Genomic DNA, 22,500 nt, shown 5'->3' on the forward strand with positions numbered 1-22,500 from the left:
GCACATTCCAACACTCAGACATCATTTACACGCGAAGCATTTGTGATGAGTGGGATCGTCGGATCAGAGGCAGTAGAGATGACCAGGGATGTTCTGTTGAATTGGACTATTTCCCTGACCTGCTAAGCATTCAAAATGCAACAAGTACTTTTGGATGTCAATGACAATGTATTTCTTAAGGAATGTACTTAAGTCAAAGTTGTCAAAAATTTAAATAGCAAAGTACAGATACCCCCCAAAATGACTTAAGTAGTACTTTAAGGTATTGCAACAGCTTTATTCCTGGCACTGGAGCATATCCTTCCTGTTGGCCCTGTCCGGAGGATATCGTCGGACGGGGCCACAATGTCTCCTGACCCCTCCTGTCTCAGCCTCCAGTATTTATGCTGCAGTAGTTTATGTGTTGGGGGGCTAGGGTCAGTTTGTTATATCTGGAGTACTTCTCCTGTCTTATCCGGTGTCCTGTGTGAATCTAAGTGTGCGTTCTCTAATTCTCTCCTTCTCTCTTTCTTTCTCTCTCTCGGAGGACCTGAGCCCTAGGACCATGCCCCAGGACTACCTGACATGATGACTCCTTGCTGTCCCCAGTCCACCTGGCCGTGCTGCTGCTCCAGTTTCAACTGACCTGAGCCCTAGGACCATGCCCCAGGACTACCTGACATGATGACTCCTTGCTGTCCCCAGTCCACCTGACCGTGCTGCTGCTCCAGTTTCAACTGTTCTGCCTTATTATTATTCGACCATGCTGGTCATTTATGAACATTTGAACATCTTGGCAATGTTCTGTTATAATCTCCACCCGGCACAGCCAGAAGAGGACTGGCCACCCCACATAGCCTGGTTCCTCTCTAGGTTTCTTCCTAGGTTTTGGCCTTTCTAGGGAGTTTTTCCTAGCCACCGTGCTTCTACACCTGCATTGCTTGCTGTTTGGGGTTTTAGGCTGGGTTTCTGTACAGCACTTTGAGATATCAGCTGATGTACGAAGGGCTATATAAATAAATTTGATTTGATTTGATTTGAGTCATATAAAAATAGTCCCAGGCAGTGTTAACATCAGGAATCAGCATTATGGTACAGATCATGTAAAAACGCTGGCTCATCAAACTGTCTAAAATGTTTTTTTTTTAATATATTGGGGTTTGGATTTGGTCCTTTTATTTCTAACACAAGCAATTGCAAATCTGATGATCACTGACATTATTACATTGACATGTATGGGCATGTCTATGTTTATGTCAAGTGTGTACGCGAGTGTGTGCCTGTCTGTCTGTCTCTCTGCCTGTCTGTCTCTCTGCCTGTCTGTCTCTCTGCCTGTCTGTCTGCCTGCCTGTCTCTCTGTCTGCCTGTCTGTCTCTCTGCCTGTCTGTCTGTCTCTCTGCCTGTCTGTCTCTCTGCCTGTCTGTCTGTCTCTCTGCCTGCCTGTCTGTCTCTCTGCCTGTCTGTCTGTCTCTCTGCCTGTCTGTCTGTCTCTCTGCCTGTCTGTCTGTCTTTCTCTCTGCCTGCCTGTCTGTCTCTCTGCCTGCCTGTCTGTCTCTGCCTGCCTGTCTGTCTCTCTGCCTGTCTGTCTGTCTCTCTGCCTGTCTGTCTCTCTGCCTGTCTGTCTGTCTGTCTCTGCCTGTCTGTCTGTCTCTCTGTCCGTCTGTCTCTCTGCCTGTCTGTCTCTCTGCCTGCCTGTCTGTCTCTCTGCCTGCCTGTCTATCTCTCTGCCTGTCTGTCTGTCTCTCTGCCTGTCTGTCTGTCTCTGCCTGTCTGTCTCTCTGCCTGTCTGTCTGTCTCTCTGCCTGTCTGTCTCTCTGCCTGTCTGCCTGTTTGTTTGTCATAAAACCCCACTCCAAAGTGCCAGCTTAGTCCTTATCAAAGCTGAGAACCCCCCAGGACCTGATAGAGGCTATAGCTACTACCAACAGTCACCTGGAGGGGAATTACAGGGATTAGTTAGATAGCTGCAGAAAGCCCTAGGTCTGAACCAGTGTTTACCGTACCTGCTTTAAGTTAGTTTTAACAGTGGTCAAGTAGGCTACTGTGGCTTTTTGATCGTGATGTAGGCCTAGCATCAAAAACAATGGAGAAAAAATGAATCCCCTAACATTTTAACATGGAAATAGCTGTTCTATCATTCAGACTACAGTAGCAGCCAATGTGTGGTGTTCAATGTAGCCATACATTCCATGAGACTTTTGAATAAAAACATGCAAGGCTTGACATTAACCTGTTCATCAACTTGTCCTTCACACAAGGAAGTGACTGAAAATGTTGTTGTGTTGTTTGATGCAAGAAACCACTTTACAAAATAACATTAGTCATTAATCCCATCCCATTATTGCAGAGAATCAGACGGGGTCTTGAACGGGCTCTTTGGACAGGGTCTTCAGACAGGGTCTTTGGATGGGGTCCTTGGATGGGGTCTTCAGTTGGCGTCTTCAGACGGGGTCTTTGGATGAGGTCTTGGACGGAATCTCGGACGGGGTCTCGGACGGGGTCTCGGACGGGGTCTCGGACGGAGTCTCGGACGGGGTCTCGGACGGGGTCTCGGACGGGGTCTTTGGATGGGGTCTCGGACGGAGTCTCGGACGGGGTCTTTGGACCGGGTCTTTGGACAGGGTCTCGGACGGGGTCTTTGGACAGGGTCTCGGACGGGGTCTTTGGACAGGGTCTCGGACGGGGTCTCGGACGGGGTCTCGGACGGGGTCTTTGGACGGGGTCTCGGACAGGGTCTCGGACAGGGTCTCGGACGGGGTCTTTGGACGGGGTCTTTGGACGGGGTCTCGGACGGGGTCTCGGACAGGGTCTTTGGACGGGGTCTTTGGACGGGATCTCGGACGGGGTCTTTAGATGGGGTCTCGGACGGGGTCTTTGGATGGGGTCTTGGGCGGGGTCTCGGACGGAGTCTCGGACGGGGTCTCGGACAGGGTCTTTGGATGGGGTCTCGGACGGGGTCTCGGAATGGAGTCTCGGAATGGTTCTTTGGGTGGGGTCTCGGGCGGGGTCTCGGACGGAGTCTCGGACGGGGTCTCGGACGGGGTCTCGGACGGGGTCTTTGGACGGGGTCTCGAACAGGGTCTTTGGATGGGGTCTTTGGACGGGGTCTCGGACAGGGTCTTTGGATGGGGTCTCGGACGGGGTCTTTGGATGGCGTCTCGGATGCTGTCTCGGAATGGTTCTTTGGGTGGGGTCTCGGGCGGGGTCTCGGACGGAGTCTCGGACGGGGTCTCGGACGGGGTCTCGGACGAGGTCTTTGGACGGGGTCTCGGTCGGGGTCTTTGGACGGGGTCTCGGACAGGGTCTCGGACGGAGTCTCGGACGGGGTCTTTGGAACGGGTCTTTGGACCGGGTCTTTGGACAGGGTCTCGGACGGGGTCTTTGGGCGGGGTCTCGGACAGGGTCTCGGACGGAGTCTCGGACAGGTTCTTTGGACCGGGTCTTTGGACGGGGTCTCGGACAGGGTCTCGGACGGGGTCTCGGACGGAGTCTCAGACGGGGTCTCGGACGGAGTCTCAGACAGGGTCTCGGACGGTACATAATACATAATAAACCCCAGGAAGAGTAGCTGCTGCCTTGGCAGGAACTAATGGAGATCCATAATAAACCCAGGAAGAGTAGCTGCTGCCTTGGCAGGAACTAATGGAGATCCATAATAAACCCAGGAAGAGTAAATGCTGCCTTGGCAGGAACTAATGGAGATCCATAATAAACCCAGGAAGAGTAGCTGCTGCCTTGGCAGGAACTAATGGAGATCCATAATAAACCCCAGGAAGAGTAGCTGCTGCCTTGGCAGGAACTAATGGGGATCCATAATAACTACAAATACAGGGTACAATATGCACCGGATTCGCCCAATCCTGATTTGCCCAAATAATCTACGACAAAAACCCCAAACCAGGAACTACTGCTGCTCGTAATCACATAATTCTACGTGAGCCTTGACAGATTCTCGTTGTTTATGCAGAACGTGTCCTCAAGAGATTAATATTGCAGTGAAGCAAATCTAATATCAATTAACTTTGAGTCTTTCTCAGACAAGAGAGACATTAAAGTTATGTTTGTGATGTTTTTCTCATCCTCAGGACAGGGAGAGAAGTAACAGGTGAATATAGAGACATTACAGAACAGGTGAATATAGAGACATTACAGAACAGGTGAATATAGAGACATTACAGAACAGGTGAATATAGAGACATTACAGAACAGGTGATTATAGAGACATTACAGAACAGGTGAATATAGAGACATTACAGAAGAGGTAGAGAAGGAACAGGTGAATATAGAGACATTACAGAACAGGTAAATATAGAGACATTACAGAACAGGTAGAGAAGGAACAGGTGAATATAGAGACATTACAGAACAGGTAGAGAAGGAACAGGTGAATATAGAGACATTACAGAACAGGTGAATATAGAGACATTACAGGACAGGTAGAGGAAGGAACAGGTGAGTAGGTAAATATAGGCCTACTGTTTGAACAGGACTGTACAGAGCAGGGCTAAACCTCTAATGTTATGAAACTCTGGCAACGCCCCTGAGACGAACAATCTTTAACTTGCACCTTTTTTAATGCAGATTTGAATGTCATTGAGAAAACAGAAAGGTTTCATACTGTATTTTTTCCCCCGCTAACATCCTTTCTGAATTTAAAAGTAATCCAATAGGCAATCATCTAGTTCTTCTTAAGTAATTTAGAAATCAAATTAAATGTAATAATTTTGCAATCAAATTAAATGTAATAACCCTGAATAGATGGGAGGGGTTGAGGGACGGAATGTTTCCACCTCTAACTAGCATAGGTACATGTAAGGTTCAGCCTGATGCCCCTTAGGGTCTTACAATGACCTATCAATGGTAAAATACAATGACCTATCAATGGTGAAATACAATGACCTATCAATGGTCACATACAATGACCTATCAATGGTAAACTACAATGACCTATCAATGGTCAAATACAATGACCTATCAATGGTGAAATACAATGACCTATCAATGGTGAAATGCAATGACCTATCAATGGTGAAATACAATGACCTATCAATGGTAAACTACAATGACCTATCAATGGTCAAATACAATGACCTATCAATGGTAAACTACAATGACCTATCAATGGTCAAATACAATGACCTATCAATGGTGAAATACAATGACCTATCAATGGTGAAATGCAATGACCTATCAATGATGAAATACAATGACCTATCAATGGTGAAATGCAATAACCTATCAATGGTCAAATACAATGACCTATCAATGGTCAAATACAATGACCTATCAATGGTGAAATACAATGACCTATCAATGGTAAAAGAGTAAGCACAGGATGTTTAAGGAAATACATGGAACATTTTATATAAATGTGTGCATAACTACCTTTGTAACATTTACAAATGTGGTAGTAATAATTTATAAATGGTGAGCTAACTGTTTGTAAATGCCATTATAAATGGTTCATTAGCATTCAAATAAATTGTTACCAATAATTATTTTGTGTGGATGATCCGTTTTCTAGTGTGTGAACAGATAATCAGGACTTTTTTAAATAGGAAAACAAACACCCGTACAGCAAACCCATTTTTTAAATAGTTTACTAAATGTCCCATACAGAATGAGCAAGTATTTATGAGTAACCATATTCAAAGTTAGTGCAAAACTAGAACTTGAAATGTTCCTAGAAATGTGACAATATCACAGAAGAAAATGTCATTAGAAAAAAAATAATCATTAATCTCAAAAACCATGATCTCTTTTATAGCATCAGCTATCACTACTGGGGGAGTCTAGTTGATTCACTACTGGCGTTGGGGAGTCTAGTTGATTCACTACTGGCGTTGGGGAGTCTAGTTGATTCACTACTGGCGTTGGGGAGTCTAGTTGATTCCCTCCCGGTTTGGGGGAGTCTAGTTGATTCCCTCCTGGTTTTGGGGAGTTTAGTTGATTGCCAGGCACAGCCACTGGAAAAAGAAAACAAATCCAGTCAGACAGACAAACAAACAAACAGACACAGTCCACGGGCTGGGTGAGCAGTAGAGAAAACGCCGACGAAGACTGTCGCTAAAATACTTATTTTTCTCTGACGTCTGGTTCTTCAGAACACATTCAAACCTAAACAATATGGCAGTTTGTTCCTTTAACTATATGGCAGTTTGTTCCATTAACAATATGGCAGTTTGTTCCATTAACAATATGGCAGTTTGTTCCTTTAACTATATGGCAGTTTGTTCCTTTAACAATATGGCAGTTTGTTCCTTTAACAATATGGCAGTTTGTTCCATTAACAATATGGCAGTGACTACAGTTGGTTTCTTTAACCTTTTGAACCAGGCACCCAAATACTATCTGTTACTGTAAACAGTTGAGTTTAGCGAGACAATTCCTCCTTCCATGCACAATGGTGACCAACATATTGAGTTAAACCACAGTACTATATAATGAAATAGACTAACAGAAGTACATACTTGGGACACATCCAACTCAATCTTCCCAGAGGCGTTGGTATCCAGAGTTTTAAACATCTCTGGTTGGGATTCAAAACAGAAAGAGGTTATTAATTCAATGCAATATTCAATGAATTGATCAATTACCAAATCAATTAACTAATCTGTCAAATCCAAGTTATTGTGCTGCTGAGACATACTGTTCAAGGACCTATATCATCTACGGTTTGGAGGATGTTCCAGGATACCAAACATTTGCAGGATGTATCAGGATGCCAAACATGTGCAGGATGTTCCAGGATACCAAACATTTGCAGGATGTTCCAGGATACCAAACATTTGCAGGATGTTCCAGGATGCCAAACTTTTGCAGGATGTTCCAGGATACCAAACATTTGCCGGATGTTCCAGGATGCCAAAACATTTGCTGGATGTTCCAGGATGCCAAACATTTGCCGGATATTCCAGGATGCCAAACATTTGCAGGGTGTTCCAGGATACCAAACATTTGCAGGATGTTCCAGGATACCAAACATTTGCAGGATGTTCCAGGATGCCAAACTTTTGCAGGATGTTCCAGGATACCAAACATTTGCCGGATGTTCCAGGATGCCAAAACATTTGCCGGATATTCCAGGATGCCAAACATTTGCAGGGTGTTCCAGGATGCCAAAACATTTGCAGGATGTTCCAGGATGCCAAACTTTTGCAGGATGTTCCAGGATACCAAACATTTGCAGGATGCCAAACTTTTGCAGGATGTTCCAGGATACTAAACTTTTTCAGGATGTTCCAGGATGCCAAACATTTGCAGGATGTTCCAGGATGCCAAACATTTGCAGGATGATCCAGGATACCAAACTTTTTCAGGATGTTCCAGGATGCCAAACATTTGCAGGATGATCCAGGATACTAAACTTTTTCAGGATGTTCCAGGATGCCAAACATTTGCAGGATGTTCCAGGATGCCAAACATTTGCAGGATGATCCAGGATACCAAACTTTTTCAGGATGTTCCAGGATACCAAACATTTGCAGGATGTTCCAGGATACCAAACATTTGCAGGATGTTCCAGGATGCCAAACTTTTGCAGGATGTTCCAGGATACCAAACATTTGCCGGATGTTCCAGGATGTCAAAACATTTGCAGGATGTTCCAGGATGCCAAACTTTTGCAGGATGTTCCAGGATACCAAACATTTGCAGGATGCCAAACTTTTGCAGGATGTTCCAGGATACTAAACTTTTTCAGGATGTTCCAGGATGCCAAACATTTGCAGGATGTTCCAGGATGCCAAACATTTGCAGGATGATCCAGGATACCAAACTTTTTCAGGATGTTCCAGGATGCCAAACATTTGCAGGATGATCCAGGATACCAAACTTTTTCAGGATGTTCCAGGATGCCAAACATTTGCAGGATGTTCCGGAAGCAACAGACAAACGTATTATCTGCACACTGTATGTCCTTATCTTTGCTTGATTATGGCGGGGGTTTTGTATTCACAGAGCCGCAACCTAAATTTCCCCGCCGGGAGAATAAATTCATAGTCTTATATTCTCTATTTGCATCCCAATGTTGATGGAAGAGTTGCGTTATTGTTGAATTGACTTACTGAAGAGCATTTCAACTCTGATGAGACAGTCCACGAAACAGTGAAAGTCGATGGCATAGTGGGCGCTGGCATAACGATTCACTATGACCTGCAGCACTGCATTGTTGATGTGGAAGCCTGAGGAAAAGGACACGGTCATAGAAATACAATGAATAGATTATATTAATATGGACGTAACATTCCACATACAGTAACCAGCCCAGTAACCATCTAGAGCAATGGTTCTCAACCTATCTACAGGGGGATCCTGACCTATCTACAGGGGGTTCCTGGTCTATCTACAGGGGGTTCCTGGTCTATCTACAGGGGGTTCATGACCTATCTACAGGGGGTTCCTGGTCTATCTACAGGGGGTTCCTGGTCTATCTACAGGGGGTTCATGACCTATCTACAGGGGGTTCCTGGTCTATCTACAGGGGGTTCCTGGTCTATCTACTGAGGATTCCTGGTCTATCTACAGGGGGTTCCTGGTCTATCTACAGGGGGTTCCTGGTCTATCTACAGGGGGTTCCTGGTCTGTCTACAGGGGGTTCCTGGTCTGTCTACAGGGGGTTCCTGGTCTGTATACAGGGGGTTCCTGGTCAATCTACAGGGGATTCCTGGTCTATCTACAGGGGGTTCCTGGTCTATCTACAGAGGTTTCCTGGTCTGTCTACAGGGGGTTCCTGGTCTATCTACAGGGTGTTCCTGGTCTGTCTACAGAGGGTTCCTGGTCTGTCTACAGGGGGTTCCTGGTCTGTCTACAGGGGGTTTCTGGTCAATCTACAGGGGATTCCTGGTCTATCTACAGGGGGTTCCTGGTCTATCTACTGAGGATTCCTGGTCTATCTACAGGGGGTTCCTGGTCTATCTACAGGAAGTTCCTGGTCTATCTACAGGGGGTTCCTGGTCTATCTACTGGGGATTCCTGGTCTATCTACAGGGGGTTCCTGGTCTATCTACAGAGGTTTCCTGGTCTGTCTACAGGGGGTTCCTGGTCTGTCTACAGGGGGTTCCTGGTCTATCTACAGGGGGTTCCTGATCTATCTACAGGGGGTACCTGGCCCGTCTACAGGGGGTTCCTGGTCTATCTACAGGGGGTTCCTGGTATATCTACAGGGGGTTCCTGATCTATCTACAGGGGGTACCTGGCCCGTCTACAGGGGTTCCTGACCCGTCTACAGGGGGTCCTGGTCCATCTACAGGGGGTTCCTGGTCTATCTACAGGGGGTACCTGACCTATCTACAGAGGGTACCTGGCCCGTCTACTGAGGGTACCTGGCCCGTCTACAGGGGGTACCTGACCCGTCTCCAGGGGTTCCTGGTCTATCTACAGGGGGTTCCTGGTCTATCTACTGACGATTCCTGGTCTATCTACAGGGGGTTCCTGGTCTATCTACAGGGGGTTCCTGGTCTGTCTACAGGGGGTTCCTGGTCTATCTACAGGGGGTTCCTGGTCTGTCTACAGGGGGTTCCTGGTCTGTCTACAGGGGGTTCCTGGTCTGTCTACAGGGGGTTCCTGGTCAATCTACAGGGGATTCCTGGTCTATCTACAGTGGGTTCCTGGTCTATCTACAGAGGTTTCCTGGTCTGTCTACAGGGGGTTCCTGGTCTATCTACAGGGTGTTCCTGGTTTGTCTACAGGGGGTTCCTGGTCTGTCTAAGGGGGGTTCCTGGTCTGTCTACAGAGGGTTCCTGGTCTGTCTACAGGGGGTTCCTGGTCTATCTACCGGGGGCTCCTGGTCTGTCTACAGGGGGTTCCTGGTCTATCTACTGAGGATTCCTGGTCTATCTACAGGGGGTTCCTGGTCTATCTACAGTGGGTTCCTGGTCTATCTACAGGGGGTTCCTGGTCTGTCTACAGGGGGTACAGGGGGTTCCTACAGGGGGTCTGTCTTTATTTAACCAGGCAAGGGTTCAGTGGGTTAACTGCCTGTCTGTACCTTGTACAGGGGGTTCCTAGGCTACCCTCAATCTACAGGGGATTCCTGGTCTATCTACAGGGGGTTCCTGGTCTATCTACAGAGGTTTCCTGGTCTGTCTACAGGGGGTTCCTGGTCTATCTACAGGGTGTTCCTGGTCTGTCTACAGAGGGTTCCTGGTCTGTCTACAGGGGGTTCCTGGTCTGTCTACAGGGGGTTTCTGGTCAATCTACAGGGGATTCCTGGTCTATCTACAGGGGGTTCCTGGTCTATCTACTGAGGATTCCTGGTCTATCTACAGGGGGTTCCTGGTCTATCTACAGGAAGTTCCTGGTCTATCTACAGGGGGTTCCTGGTCTATCTACTGGGGATTCCTGGTCTATCTACAGGGGGTTCCTGGTCTATCTACAGAGGTTTCCTGGTCTGTCTACAGGGGGTTCCTGGTCTGTCTACAGGGGGTTCCTGGTCTATCTACAGGGGGTTCCTGATCTATCTACAGAGGTTTCCTGGTCTGTCTACAGGGGGTTCCTGGCCCGTCTACAGGGGTTCCTGGTCTATCTACAGGGGGTTCCTGGTATATCTACAGGGGGTTCCTGATCTATCTACAGGGGGTACCTGGCCCGTCTACAGGGGTTCCTGACCCGTCTACAGGGGGTCCTGGTCCATCTACAGGGGGTTTCTGGTCTATCTACAGGGGGTACCTGACCTATCTACAGAGGGTATCTGGCCCGTCTACTGAGGGTACCTGGCCCGTCTACAGGGGGTACCTGACCCGTCTCCAGGGGTTCCTGGTCTATCTACAGGGGGTTCCTGGTCTATCTACTGACGATTCCTGGTCTATCTACAGGGGGTTCCTGGTCTATTTACAGGGGGTTCCTGGTCTATCTACTGGGGATTCCTGGTCTATCTACAGGGGGTTCCTGGTCTGTCTACAGAGGTTTCCTGGTCTGTCTACAAGGGGATCCTGGTCTGTCTACAGGTGGTTCCTGGTCTCTCTACAGGGGGTTCCTGGTCTGTCTACAGGGGGTTCCTGGTCTGTCTACAGGGGGTTCCTGGTCTGTCTACAGGGGGTTCCTGGTCAATCTACAGGGGATTCCTGGTCTACCTACAGGGGGTTCCTGGTCTATCTACAGAGGTTTCCTGGTCTGTCTACAGGGGGTTCCTGGTCTATCTACAGGGTGTTCCTGGTTTGTCTACAGGGGGTTCCTGGTCTGTCTAAGGGGGGTTCCTGGTCTGTCTACAGAGGGTTCCTGGTCTGTCTACAGGGGGTTCCTGGTCTATCTACCGGGGGCTCCTGGTCTGTCTACAGGGGGTTCCTGGTCTATCTACAGGGGGTTCCTGGTCTGTCTACTGGGGGTTCCTGGTCTGTCTACAGGGGGTTCCTGGTCTGTCTACAGGGGGTTCCTGGTCTGTCTACAGGGGGTTCCTGGTCTGTCTACAGGGGGTTCCTGGTCTATCTACAGGGGGTTCCTGGCCTGTCTACAGGGGGTTCCTGACCTATCTACAGGGGGTTCCTGGTCTATCTATAGGGGGTTCCTTGCCAGTCTACAGGGGGTTCCTGGTCTATCTACAGGAGGTTCCTGGTCTATCTACAGGGGGTTCCTGGTCTATCTACTGAGGATTCCTTGTCTATCTACAGGGGGTTCCTGGTCTGTCTACAGGGGGTTCCTGGTCTGTCTACAGGGGGTTCCTGGTCTGTCTACAGGGGGTTCCTGGTCTGTCTACAGGGGGTTCCTGGTCTGTCAACAGGGGTTCCTGGTCTGTCTACAGGGGGTTCCTGGTCTATCTACTGGGGATTCCTGGTCTATCTACAGGGGGTTCCTGGTCTGTCTACAGAGGTTTCCTGGTCTGTCTACAAGGGGATCCTGGTCTGTCTACAGGGGGTTCCTGGTCTATCTACAGGGGGTTCCTGGTCTGTCTACAGGGGGTTCCTGGTCTGTCTACAGGGGGTTCCTGGTCTGTATACAAGGGGTTCCTGGTCAATCTACAGGGGATTCCTGGTCTATCTACAGGGGGTTCCTGGTCTATCTACAGAGGTTTCCTGGTCTGTCTACAGGGGGTTCCTGGTCTATCTACAGGGTGTTCCTGGTCTGTCTACAGGGGGTTCCTGGTCTGTCTACGGGGGGTTCCTGGTCTGTCTACAGAGGATTCCTGGTCTGTCTACAGGGGGTTCCTGGTCTGTCTACGGGGGGTTCCTGGTCTGTCTACAGAGGGTTCCTGGTCTGTCTACAGGGGGTTCCTGCTCTGTCTACAGGGGGTTCCTGGTCTATCTACAGAGGGTTCCTGGTCTGTCTACAGGGGTTACTGGTCTGTCTACAGGGGGTTCCTGGTCTATCTACAGGGGGTTTCTGGTCTGTCTACAGGGGGTTCCTGACCTATCTACAGGGGGTTCCTGGTCTATCTACAGGGGGTTCCTTGCCCGTCTACAGGGGGTTCCTGGTCTATCTACAGGGGGTTCCTGGTCTATCTACAGGGGGTTCCTGGTCTATCTACTGAGGATTCCTTGTCTATCTACAGGGGGTTCCTGGTCTGTCTACAGGGGGTTCCTGGTCTATCTACCGGGGGCTCCTGGTCTGTCTACAGGGGGTTCCTGGTCTATCTACAGGGGGTTCCTGGTCTGTCTTCAGGGGGTTCCTGGTCTGTATTCAGGGGGGTACCTGGTCTATCTACAGGGGGTTCCTGGTCTATCTACAGAGGTTTCCTGGTCTGTCTACAGGGGGTTCCTGGTCTATCTACAGGGTGTTCCTGGTCTGTCTACAGGGGGTTCCTGGTCTGTCTACGGGGGGTTCCTGGTCTGTCTACAGAGGATTCCGGGTCTGTCTACAGGGGGTTCCTGGTCTGTCTACGGGGGTTCCTGGTCTGTCTACAGAGGGTTCCTGGTCTGTCTACAGGGGGTTCCTGCTCTGTCTACAGGGGGTTCCTGCTCTGTCTACAGGGGGTTCCTGGTCTATCTACAGAGGGTTCCTGGTCTGTCTACAGGGGTTACTGGTCTGTCTACAGGGGGTTCCTGGTCTATCTACAGGGGGTTTCTGGTCTGTCTACAAGGGGTTCCTGACCTATCTACAGGGGGTTCCTGGTCTATCTACAGGGGGTTCCTTGCCCGTCTACAGGGGTTCCTGGTCTATCTACAGGGGGTTCCTGGTCTATCTACAGGGGGTTCCTGGTCTATCTACTGAGGATTCCTTGTCTATCTACAGGGGGTACCTGGCCCGTCTACTGAGGGTACCTGGCCGGTCTACAGGGGGTACCTGACCCGTCTACAGGGGTTCCTGGTCTATCTACAGGGGGTTCCTGGTCTATCTACAGGGGGTACCTGGTCTATCTACAAGGGGTACCTGGTCTATCTACAGGGGGTACCTGGTCTATCTACAGGGGGTACCTGGTCTATCTACAGGGGGTACCTGGTCTATCTACAGGGGGTTATTGTTCTATTTACAGGGGGTATCTGACCCGCATACAGGGGGCACCTAGCTCGTCCACAGAGGGTACATGACCCGTCTACAGGGGGTTCCTGACCTATCTACAGGGGGTTCCTGACCTATCTACAGGGGGTACCTGACCTATCTACAGGGGGTTCCTGACCTGTCTACAGGGGGTACCTGACCCGTCTCCAGGGGTTCCTTGCCCGTCTACAGGGGGTACCTGTCCTATCTACAGGGGGAACCTGTCCTATCTACAGGGGGTACCTGACCTATCTACAGGGGGTACCTGTCCTATTTACAGGGGGTACCTGTCCCGTCTACAGGGGGTACCTGACCCGTCTACGGGGGGTACCTGTCCTATTTACAGGGGGTACCTGTCCCGTCTACAGGGGGTACCTGTCCTATTTACAGGGGGTACCTGTCCCGTCTACAGGGGGTACCTGACCCGTCTACGGGGGGTACCTGACCCGTCTACAGGGGGTTCCTGACCCGTCTATAGGGGGTACCTGGCCCGTCTACAGAGGGGTACCTGGCCCTTCTACAGGGGGTACCTGGCCCGTCTACAGGGGGTACCTGGCCCGTCTACAGGGGGTACCTGGCCCATCTACAGGGGGTTCCTGATCTATCCACAGGGGGTTCCTGGTCTATCTACAGGGGGTTCCTGGTCTATCTACAGGGGGTACCTGTCCCGTCTGCAGGGGGTACCTGACCTATCTACAGGGGGTACCTGACCTGTCTACAGGGGTTCCTGACCTATCTACAGGGGGTTCCTGATCTATCCACAGGGGGTTCCTGGTCTATCTACAGGGGGTTCCTGGTCTATCTACAGGGGGTTCCTGACCTATCTACAGGGGGTACCTGACCTATCTACAGGGGGTACCTGACCTGTCTACAGGGGTTCCTGACCTATCTACAGGGGGTTCCTGATCTATCCACAAGGGGTTCCTGGTCTATCTACAGGGGGTTCCTGGTCTATCTACAGGGTGTTCCTGGCCTATCTACAGGGGGTACCTGACCCGTCTACAGGGGGTACCTGACCCGTCTCCAGGGGGTACCTGGTCTATCTACAGGGGGTACCTGGCCTGTCTACAGGGGGTTCCTGGCCTGTCTACAGGGGGTACCTTGCCTTTCTACAGGGGGTACCTGGCCTGTCTACAGGGGGTTCCTGGCCTATCTACAGGGGGTACCTTGCCTTTCTACAGGGGGTACCTGGCCTGTCTACAGGGGGTTCCTGTTAAGATTTAAGAAAATAATGATCAGTTGCACATGAGGGCAGTGGTTTAGGACGCACAGCTCCAGCAGCCCCCTGCGGCCCCCGCAACCCCCACAGACCCCACACCCCCTACAGCCACCGCATCACCCCCCCCCCCCCCCAAATAAAAAAGTGTGTGTTACCTGCTTCTGTCAGAGCACCTCTCATCTCATGTGAACTCATAGTTCCAGAGCGGTCTGAGTCGTAACTCTTGAAAATTTCCTGAAGATACCAACCACAGCATGATGTCCAATCAGAACAGAGAAAAATATATTACACAGTTACTACATACTGAGGGGGGGGGGGGTCCTACATCTGAACTTCTATGTAGTCACATTTTCCCTTAGTCATGCACTGATGTCAATGGTAGTTTAATAGATGTCAATGGAAGTTAGGATTCACCCAGGGGTAAATAGTAGACTCATCACAGTATGATTTAGTAAACTCAATCATACATGATCCAGTGAGACCTGTAACAACAACAACAACAACAACAACAAAAACACCTTCAACACTCATACCACGTATTTCTGGATCTTCATCCAAAGCATGTGGAATTCAACCAGTCCCAACTTGGAATTTCCATCTTTCTGGAGACAGATGTCAAGGTTTGTAACCTAAAAGGTACAGGAAGTTCTCAAACAGATGTCAATGGGTGTTCACTATGTGTGGCATGACTCGTGTATATATTGATTGGTTCAAATATACATCAGGCATCATTGGAACAATTTACTCCATCTTTGTAGAAAATGTTTAGCCTGGTCCAGCACAAACAGATCTGGGACCAGGCTAGTCTTATTGAACCCAATGGCAATAGGAGTTGGCTAGACAGCACAAACAGATCTGGGACCAGGCTAGTCTTATTGAACCCAATGGCAATAGGAGTTGGCTAGACAGCACAAACAGTTCTGGGACCAGGCTAGTCTTATTGAACCCAATGGCAATAGGAGTTGGCTAGACAGCACAAACAGATCTGGGACCAGGCTAGTCTTATTGAACCCAATGGCAATAGGAGTTGGCTAGACAGCACAAACAGATCTGGGACCAGGCTAGTCTTATTGAACCCAATGGCAATAGGACTTGGCTAGACAGCACAAACAGATCTGGGACCAGGCTAGTCTTATTGAACCCAATGGCAATAGGAGTTGGCTAGACAGCACAAACAGATCTGGGACCAGGCTAGTCTTATTGACACAAATGGCAATAGGAGTTGGCTAGACAGCACAAACAGATCTAGGACCAGGCTAGTCTTATTGAACCCAATGGCAATAGGAGTTGGCTAGACAGCACAAACAGATCTGGGACCAGGCTAGTCTTATTGAACCCAATGGCAATAGGAGTTGGCTAGACAGCACAAACAGATCTGGGACCAGGCTAGTCTTATTGAACCCAATGGCAATAGGAGTTGGCTAGACAGCACAAAACAGATCTGGGACCAGGCTAGTCTTATTGAACCCAATGGCAATAGGAGTTGGCTAGACAGCACAAACAGATCTGGGACCAGGCTAGTCTTATTGACACAAATGGCAATAGGAGTTGGCTAGACAGCACAAACAGATCTAGGACCAGGCTAGTCTTATTGAACCCAATGGCAATAGGAGTTGGCTAGACAGCACAAACAGATCTGGGACCAGGCTAGTCTTATTGAACCCAATGGCAATATGAGTTGGCTAGACAGCACAAACAGTTCTGGGACCAGGCTAGTCTTATTGAACCCAATGGCAATAGGAGTTGGCTAGACAGCACAAACAGTTCTGGGACCAGGCTAGTCTTATTGAACCCAATGGCAATAGGAGTTGGCTAGACAGCACAAACAGTTCTGGGACCAGGCTAGTCTTATTAACACCAATGGCAATAGGAGTTGGCTAGTTAACACAAACAGATCTGGGACCAGGCTAGTCTTATTGACAGCAATGGCAATAGGAGTTGGCTAGACAGCACAAAACAGATCTGGGACCAGGCTAGTCTTATTGACACCAATGTCAATAGGGGTTGGCTAGACAGCACAAACAGATCTGGGACCAGGCTAGTCTTATTGACACCAATGGCAATAGGAGTTGGCTAGACAGCACAAAACAGATCTGGGACCAGGCTAGTCTTATTGACACCAATGACAATAGGAGTTGGCTAGACAGCACAAACAGATCTGGGACCAGGCTAGTCTTATTGACACCAATGGCAATAGGAGTTGGCTAGACAGCACAAACAGATCTGGGACCAGGCTAGTCTTATTGACACCAATGATAATAGGAGTTGGCTAGACAGCACAAACAGATCTGGGACCAGTCTTACTGACACCAATGGCAATAGGAGTTGGCTTGACAGCACAAACAGATCTGGGACCAGGCTAGTCTTATTGAACCCAATGGCAATAGGAGTTGGCTAGACAGCACAAACAGATCTGGGACCAGGTTATAAAACTGCATGGAGCAGTATATCTGTGAAGGTGTCAAATCAAGATATAGACATAGAAGGCAATAGTTTTTGTAACTGTTAAGGATACATCTAGAAGACTGACAATGTGTCGTCCAGTTTCAAGACTAAAACCTTCTGTCTTGATGTCGGCCCCTGGAAACCATCGGGATAAAATGATTAAGTTGAAATAACATTCATTCTAAGGCTCGTTACGTACAATAATATATATCATTATTATAATTTAGAAAGTTGTTGAAAATGTCTTTACTTTTAGCGAAAACTTTGTTCAGAATTTCAACAAGTTGGAAGACAGTCACTTCTCCGTCCTGTTCGGGAAATAGACCACAGTCAACTCAGGTCAATATTGTGTGTAAAGCAGTCAACTCAGGTCATTATTGTGTGTAAAGCAGTCAACTCAGGTCATTATTGTGTGTAAAGCAGTCAACTCAGGTCATTATTGTGTGTAAAGCAGTCAACTCAGGTCATTATTGTGTGTAAAGCAGTCAACTCAGGTCATTATTGTGTGTAAAGCAGTCAACTCAGGTCATTATTGTGTGTAAAGTAGTCAACTCAGGTCATTATTGTGTGTAAAGCAGTCAACTCGGGTCATTATTGTGTGTAAAGCAGTCAACTCAGGTCATTATTGTGTGTAAAGCAGTCAACTCAGGTCATTATTGTGTGTAAAGCAGTCAACTCAGGTCATTATTGTGTGTAAAGCAGTCAACTCGGGTCATTATTGTGTGTAAAGCAGTCAACTCAGGTCATTATTGTGTGTAAAGCAGTCAACTCAGGTCATTATTGTGTGTAAAGCAGTCAACTCAGATCATTATTGTGTGTAAAGCAGTCAACTCAGGTCATTATTGTGTGTAAAGCAGTCAACTCAGGTCATTATTGTGTGTAAAGCAGTCAACTCAGGTCATTATTGTGTGTAAAGCAGTCAACTCAGGTCATTATTGTGTGTAAAGCAGTCAACTCAGGTCATTATTGTGTGTAAAGCAGTCAACTCAGGTCATTATTGTGTGTAAAGCAGTCAACTCAGGTCATTATTGTGTGTAAAGCAGTCAACTCAGGTCATTATTGTGTCTAAAGCAGTCAAGGTCATTATTGTGTCTAAAGCAGTCAACTCAGGTCATTATTGTGTGTAAAGCAGTCAACTCAGGTCATTATTGTGTGTAAAGCAGTCAACTCAGGTCATTATTGTGTGTAAAGCAGTCAACTCAGGTCATTATTGTATGTAAAACCAGAGGGAACTTACACTGCCGGCGATCTGCTTGAACATTTGCTTGAAATTGGGATCCACATCTTTCTCTGCCACTTTAATCTGGAGAGAATAGATGTTGATCAATGAGCATATTTTGGATATATTATCTCATAAAAGACAGTCAGGAAAACAGTCGTTCTGAATACATTAACAATAGACTCTGGAATAAATAAGGGAACAACTAAGGAGTAGGTCAACAGCTTACCTCCTTTACCTCTTCAGCAGCCACCGAGCCCATTTCACTGGAAAAACACAGTTTGTTTCAGTTACACTCTTTATCCCTGGGGTGGCAGGGTAGCCTAGTGGTTAGAGCGTTGGACTAGTAACCGGAAGGTTGCAAGTTCAAATCCCCGAGCTGACAAGGTACAAATCTGTCGTTCTGCCCCTGAACAGGCAGTTAACCCACTGTTCCTAGGCCGTCATTGAAAAAAAGTATTTGTTCTTAAGTGACTTGCCTAGCTGGGGATGATAAATAGTTTGATGTAGTAACACTTTTTATCCACTAGGTGGAGGTATCAGCTAGATGATAAACAGTTCGTTCCAGTTACACTCTTTATCCACTAGGTGGAGGTATCAGCTAGATGATAAACAGTTCGTTCCAGTTACACTCTTTATCCACTAGGTGGAGGTATCAGCTAGTAGATACAGTTTGTTTTAGTTACACTCTTTATCCACTAGGTGGGGGTATAAGCTTGTAGATGAACAGTGCTATCAGAATCCATTGCAAGCTGTTCAAAATTGTGATGACCAACATCCTGCACATATTGGCCCTGTCCAGAAACAACCTGTAGGCCCTTCCCCTTAGCCCCTCCTCCTAGGCACTTCATTAAAGAACCCCTTATCCCGTTCCCCTAGGCACTTTATGGAAAAGCCCCATAGCCCCTTCCCCTAGGCACTTCACGGACCAACCCCTTAAGGAATTGTTTCTAGACTTGACCATATTAAGGACTAGGAGTTGTTTCTAGACAGGATCAAATTAAGGACTAGGAGTTGTTTCTAGACAGGATCATATTAAGGACTAGGAGTTGTTTCTAGACAGGATCATATTAAGGACTAGGAGTTGTTTCGAGACAGGATCATATTAAGGACTAGGAGTTGTTTCTAGACAGGATCATAGTGTCTAGGAGGTTAAGGACTAGGAATTGTTTCTAGACAGGATCATATTAAGGACTAGGAGTTGTTTCTAGACAGGACCATGGTGTGTAGGAGGTTAATGACTAGGAGTTGTTTCTAGACAGGACCATATTAAGGACTAGGAGTTGTTTCAAGACAGGATCATATTAAGGACTAGGAGTTGTTTCTAGACAGGACTACGGTGTGTAGGGGGTTAAGGACTAGGAGTTGTTTCTAGACAGGACCATGGTATGTAGGGGTTAATGACTAGGAATTGTTTCTAGACAGGATCATATTAAGGACTAGGAATTGTTTCTAGACAGGATCATAATAGGACTAGGAGTTGTTTCTAGACAGGACCATTTTAAGGGCTAGGAATTGTTTCTCGACAGGACCATCGTGTGTAGGAGGTTAATGACTTGGAGTTGTTTCTAGACAGGACCATGGTATGTAGGGGTTAATGACTAGGAATTGTTTCTAGACAGGATCATATTAAGGACTAGGAATTGTTTCTAGACAGGATCATAATAGGACTAGGAGTTGTTTCTAGACAGGACCATATTAAGGACTAGGAGTTGTTTCTAGACAGGACCATATTAAGGACTAGGAGTTGTTTCTAGACAGGACCACGGTGTGTAGGAGGTTAAGGACTTGGAGTTGTTTCTAGACAGGACCATATTAAGGATTAGGAGTTGTTTCTAGACAGGACCATGGTGTCTAGGAGGTTAATGACTAGGAGTTGTTTCTAGACAGGACCATGGTGTGTAGGAGTTAAGGACTAGGAGTTGTTTCTAGACAGGACCATATTAAGGACTAGGAGTTGTTTCTAGACAGGACCATGGTGTGTAGGAGATTAAGGACTAGGAGTTGTTTCTAGACAGGACCATGGTGTGTAGGAGATTAATGTCTAGGAGTTGTTTCTAGACAGTACCATGGTGTGTAGGAGGTTAAGGACTAGGAGTTGTTTCTAGACAGGACCACGGTGTGTAGGAGGTTAGAGGTGAACGTACCTGGTGGCTGCGTGTTTCTCCGAGAACACTCTGAGGATGAAGCTGCCGTTCTTGTGAGGCTGGAAGGTGGAGGGGATGACGACGTACTCCCCAGGGGGAAGGCAGAAACGGTCACACACCTACAGAAAAACAAAACAACAAACTAGAATTCAAGTTCAAATGTAGAATAAGGTTTCAGGATAAGTTCCCTTCAGCCAAGTTCCCTTCAGCCAAGTTCCCTTCATCCAAGTTCCCTTCAGCCAAGTTCCCTTCAGCCAAGTTCCCTTCAGCCAAGTTCCCTTCAAGCTCCTTCAAATCAAAGCATTCTTTCTTATTAAAAGGTGTCATTAAAATTGTAACCCACTTTACAAGCAGCCGACCTACCTCTCTGGTGTTAATGAAGGTGCTGCTCATGGCCACGTGTTTCTGTCTCAGCAGCACGTCTGGTCCCAGGTGGATGTTAGATTGACCCTTATACTGAGGAAGTGGAGGGAAAAGGAGAGAGAGAGATCGCTACCATTGTCCTCAGACAAACATTCATCATGGGGGGCAATTGATGTGAAAATAGATGAATAGAAAACTGATAGGCAGTTTAGATAAAATGACACACAGATAAATCAACCGTGGTTTACCAACCAGGAGTGATAAAGAAATAGGATATTGTATAATGCACAGAGCAGGCGGCCTCATTACAGACTGAATTGGATTCATCTATTTGCATGACTTGATTGATGAACACAAACCTCATCAGGAACCTGTAAGAGAAAAGCAGGAACAAGAGTTGTAAATCAACGTAGATGAATCCTGTTGAATTATATTGACATTATATTACCATTATATTACCTCAATTACTTCAACTAACCGGTGCCCCCACACATTGACTCTGTACCGGTACCTCCTGTATATAGCCTCCACATTGACTCTGTACCGTAACACCCTGTATATAGCCTCCACATTGACTCTGTACCGTAACACCCTGTATATAGCCTCCACATTGACTCTGTACCGTAACACCCTGTATATAGCCTCCACATTGACTCTGTACCGTAACACCCTGTATATAGCCTCCACATTGACTCTATACCGGTATCCCCTGTATATAGCCTCCACATTGACTCTATACCGGTATCCCCTGTATATCGCCTCCACATTGACTCTGTACGGTAACACCCTGTATATAGCCTCCACATTGACTCTGTACCGTAACACCCTGTATATAGCCTCCACATTGACTCTGTACCGTAACACCCTGTATATAGCCTCCACATTGACTCTGTACCGTAACACCCTGTATATAGCCTCCACATTGACTCTATACCGGTACCCCCTGTATATAGTCTCCACATTGACTCTGTACCGGTACACCCTGTATATAGCCTCCACATTGACTCTGTACCGTAACACCCTGTATATAGCCTCCACATTGACTCTGTACCGGTACCCCCCTGTATATAGCCTCCACCTTGACTCTATACCGGTATCCCCTGTATATCGCCTCCACATTGACTCTGTACGGTAACACCCTGCATATAGCCTCCACATTGACTCTGTACCGTAACACCCTGTATATAGCCTCCACATTGACTCTGTACCGTAACACCCTGTATATAGCCTCCACATTGACTCTGTACCGTAACACCCTGTATATAGCCTCCACATTGACTCTGTACCGTAATACCCTGTATGTAGCCTCCACATTGACTCTGTACCGTAATACCCTGTATATAGCCTCCACATTGACTCTGTACCGTAATACCCTGTGTATAGCCTCCACATTGACTCTGTACCGTAACACCCTGTATATAGCCTCCACATTAACTCTGTACCGTAACACCCTGTATATAGCCTCCACATTCTTATTTTACTGCTGAATTATTTGTTACTTTAATTTTCTATTTTTTACTTAACACTTATTTTTCTTAAAACTGCATTGTTGGTTAAGGGCTTGTAAGTAAGCATTTCACATTTTTGATTTTACCTTTATTTAACTAGGCAAGTTAGTTAAGAACAAATTCTTATTTACAATGACGGCCTAGGAACAGTGGGTTAACTGCCTTGTTCAGGGGCAGAACGACAGATTTTTTACTTTGTCAGCTCCGGGG

General features: G+C 47.4%; 2 protein-coding genes across 2 annotated transcripts in view; both read right to left on the reverse strand.

Annotated features, from left to right (window-relative positions):
- LOC139367825 (keratinocyte proline-rich protein-like) overlaps window positions 1-3,519 on the reverse strand; it is a 3,791-nt gene extending 272 nt beyond the window's left edge. The window contains exon 1 of the mRNA XM_071106164.1: window positions 2,337-3,519. Coding sequence (XP_070962265.1) covers window positions 2,337-3,519 — 1,183 coding nt within the window. The remainder of the gene's footprint in view (window positions 1-2,336) is intronic.
- Window positions 3,520-5,574: 2,055 nt separating this feature from the next.
- The window catches only part of LOC139367880 (calpain-2 catalytic subunit-like), a 39,395-nt gene continuing 22,469 nt past the window's right edge, over window positions 5,575-22,500 (reverse strand). Inside the window, exons 12-23 of the mRNA XM_071106231.1 lie at window positions 21,142-21,153; window positions 20,783-20,875; window positions 20,420-20,538; window positions 18,502-18,538; window positions 18,291-18,356; window positions 17,304-17,361; window positions 17,124-17,188; window positions 15,142-15,210; window positions 14,764-14,842; window positions 8,046-8,162; window positions 6,450-6,508; window positions 5,575-5,945 (exon numbers count right to left, since the gene is read on the reverse strand). Coding sequence (XP_070962332.1) covers window positions 5,922-5,945; window positions 6,450-6,508; window positions 8,046-8,162; window positions 14,764-14,842; window positions 15,142-15,210; window positions 17,124-17,188; window positions 17,304-17,361; window positions 18,291-18,356; window positions 18,502-18,538; window positions 20,420-20,538; window positions 20,783-20,875; window positions 21,142-21,153 — 798 coding nt within the window. The 3' untranslated portion in view covers window positions 5,575-5,921. The remainder of the gene's footprint in view (window positions 5,946-6,449; window positions 6,509-8,045; window positions 8,163-14,763; window positions 14,843-15,141; window positions 15,211-17,123; window positions 17,189-17,303; window positions 17,362-18,290; window positions 18,357-18,501; window positions 18,539-20,419; window positions 20,539-20,782; window positions 20,876-21,141; window positions 21,154-22,500) is intronic.

Source organism: Oncorhynchus clarkii, chromosome 16 (genome assembly GCF_045791955.1).
Source record: "Oncorhynchus clarkii lewisi isolate Uvic-CL-2024 chromosome 16, UVic_Ocla_1.0, whole genome shotgun sequence".
Lineage (NCBI taxonomy): Eukaryota > Metazoa > Chordata > Actinopteri > Salmoniformes > Salmonidae > Oncorhynchus > Oncorhynchus clarkii.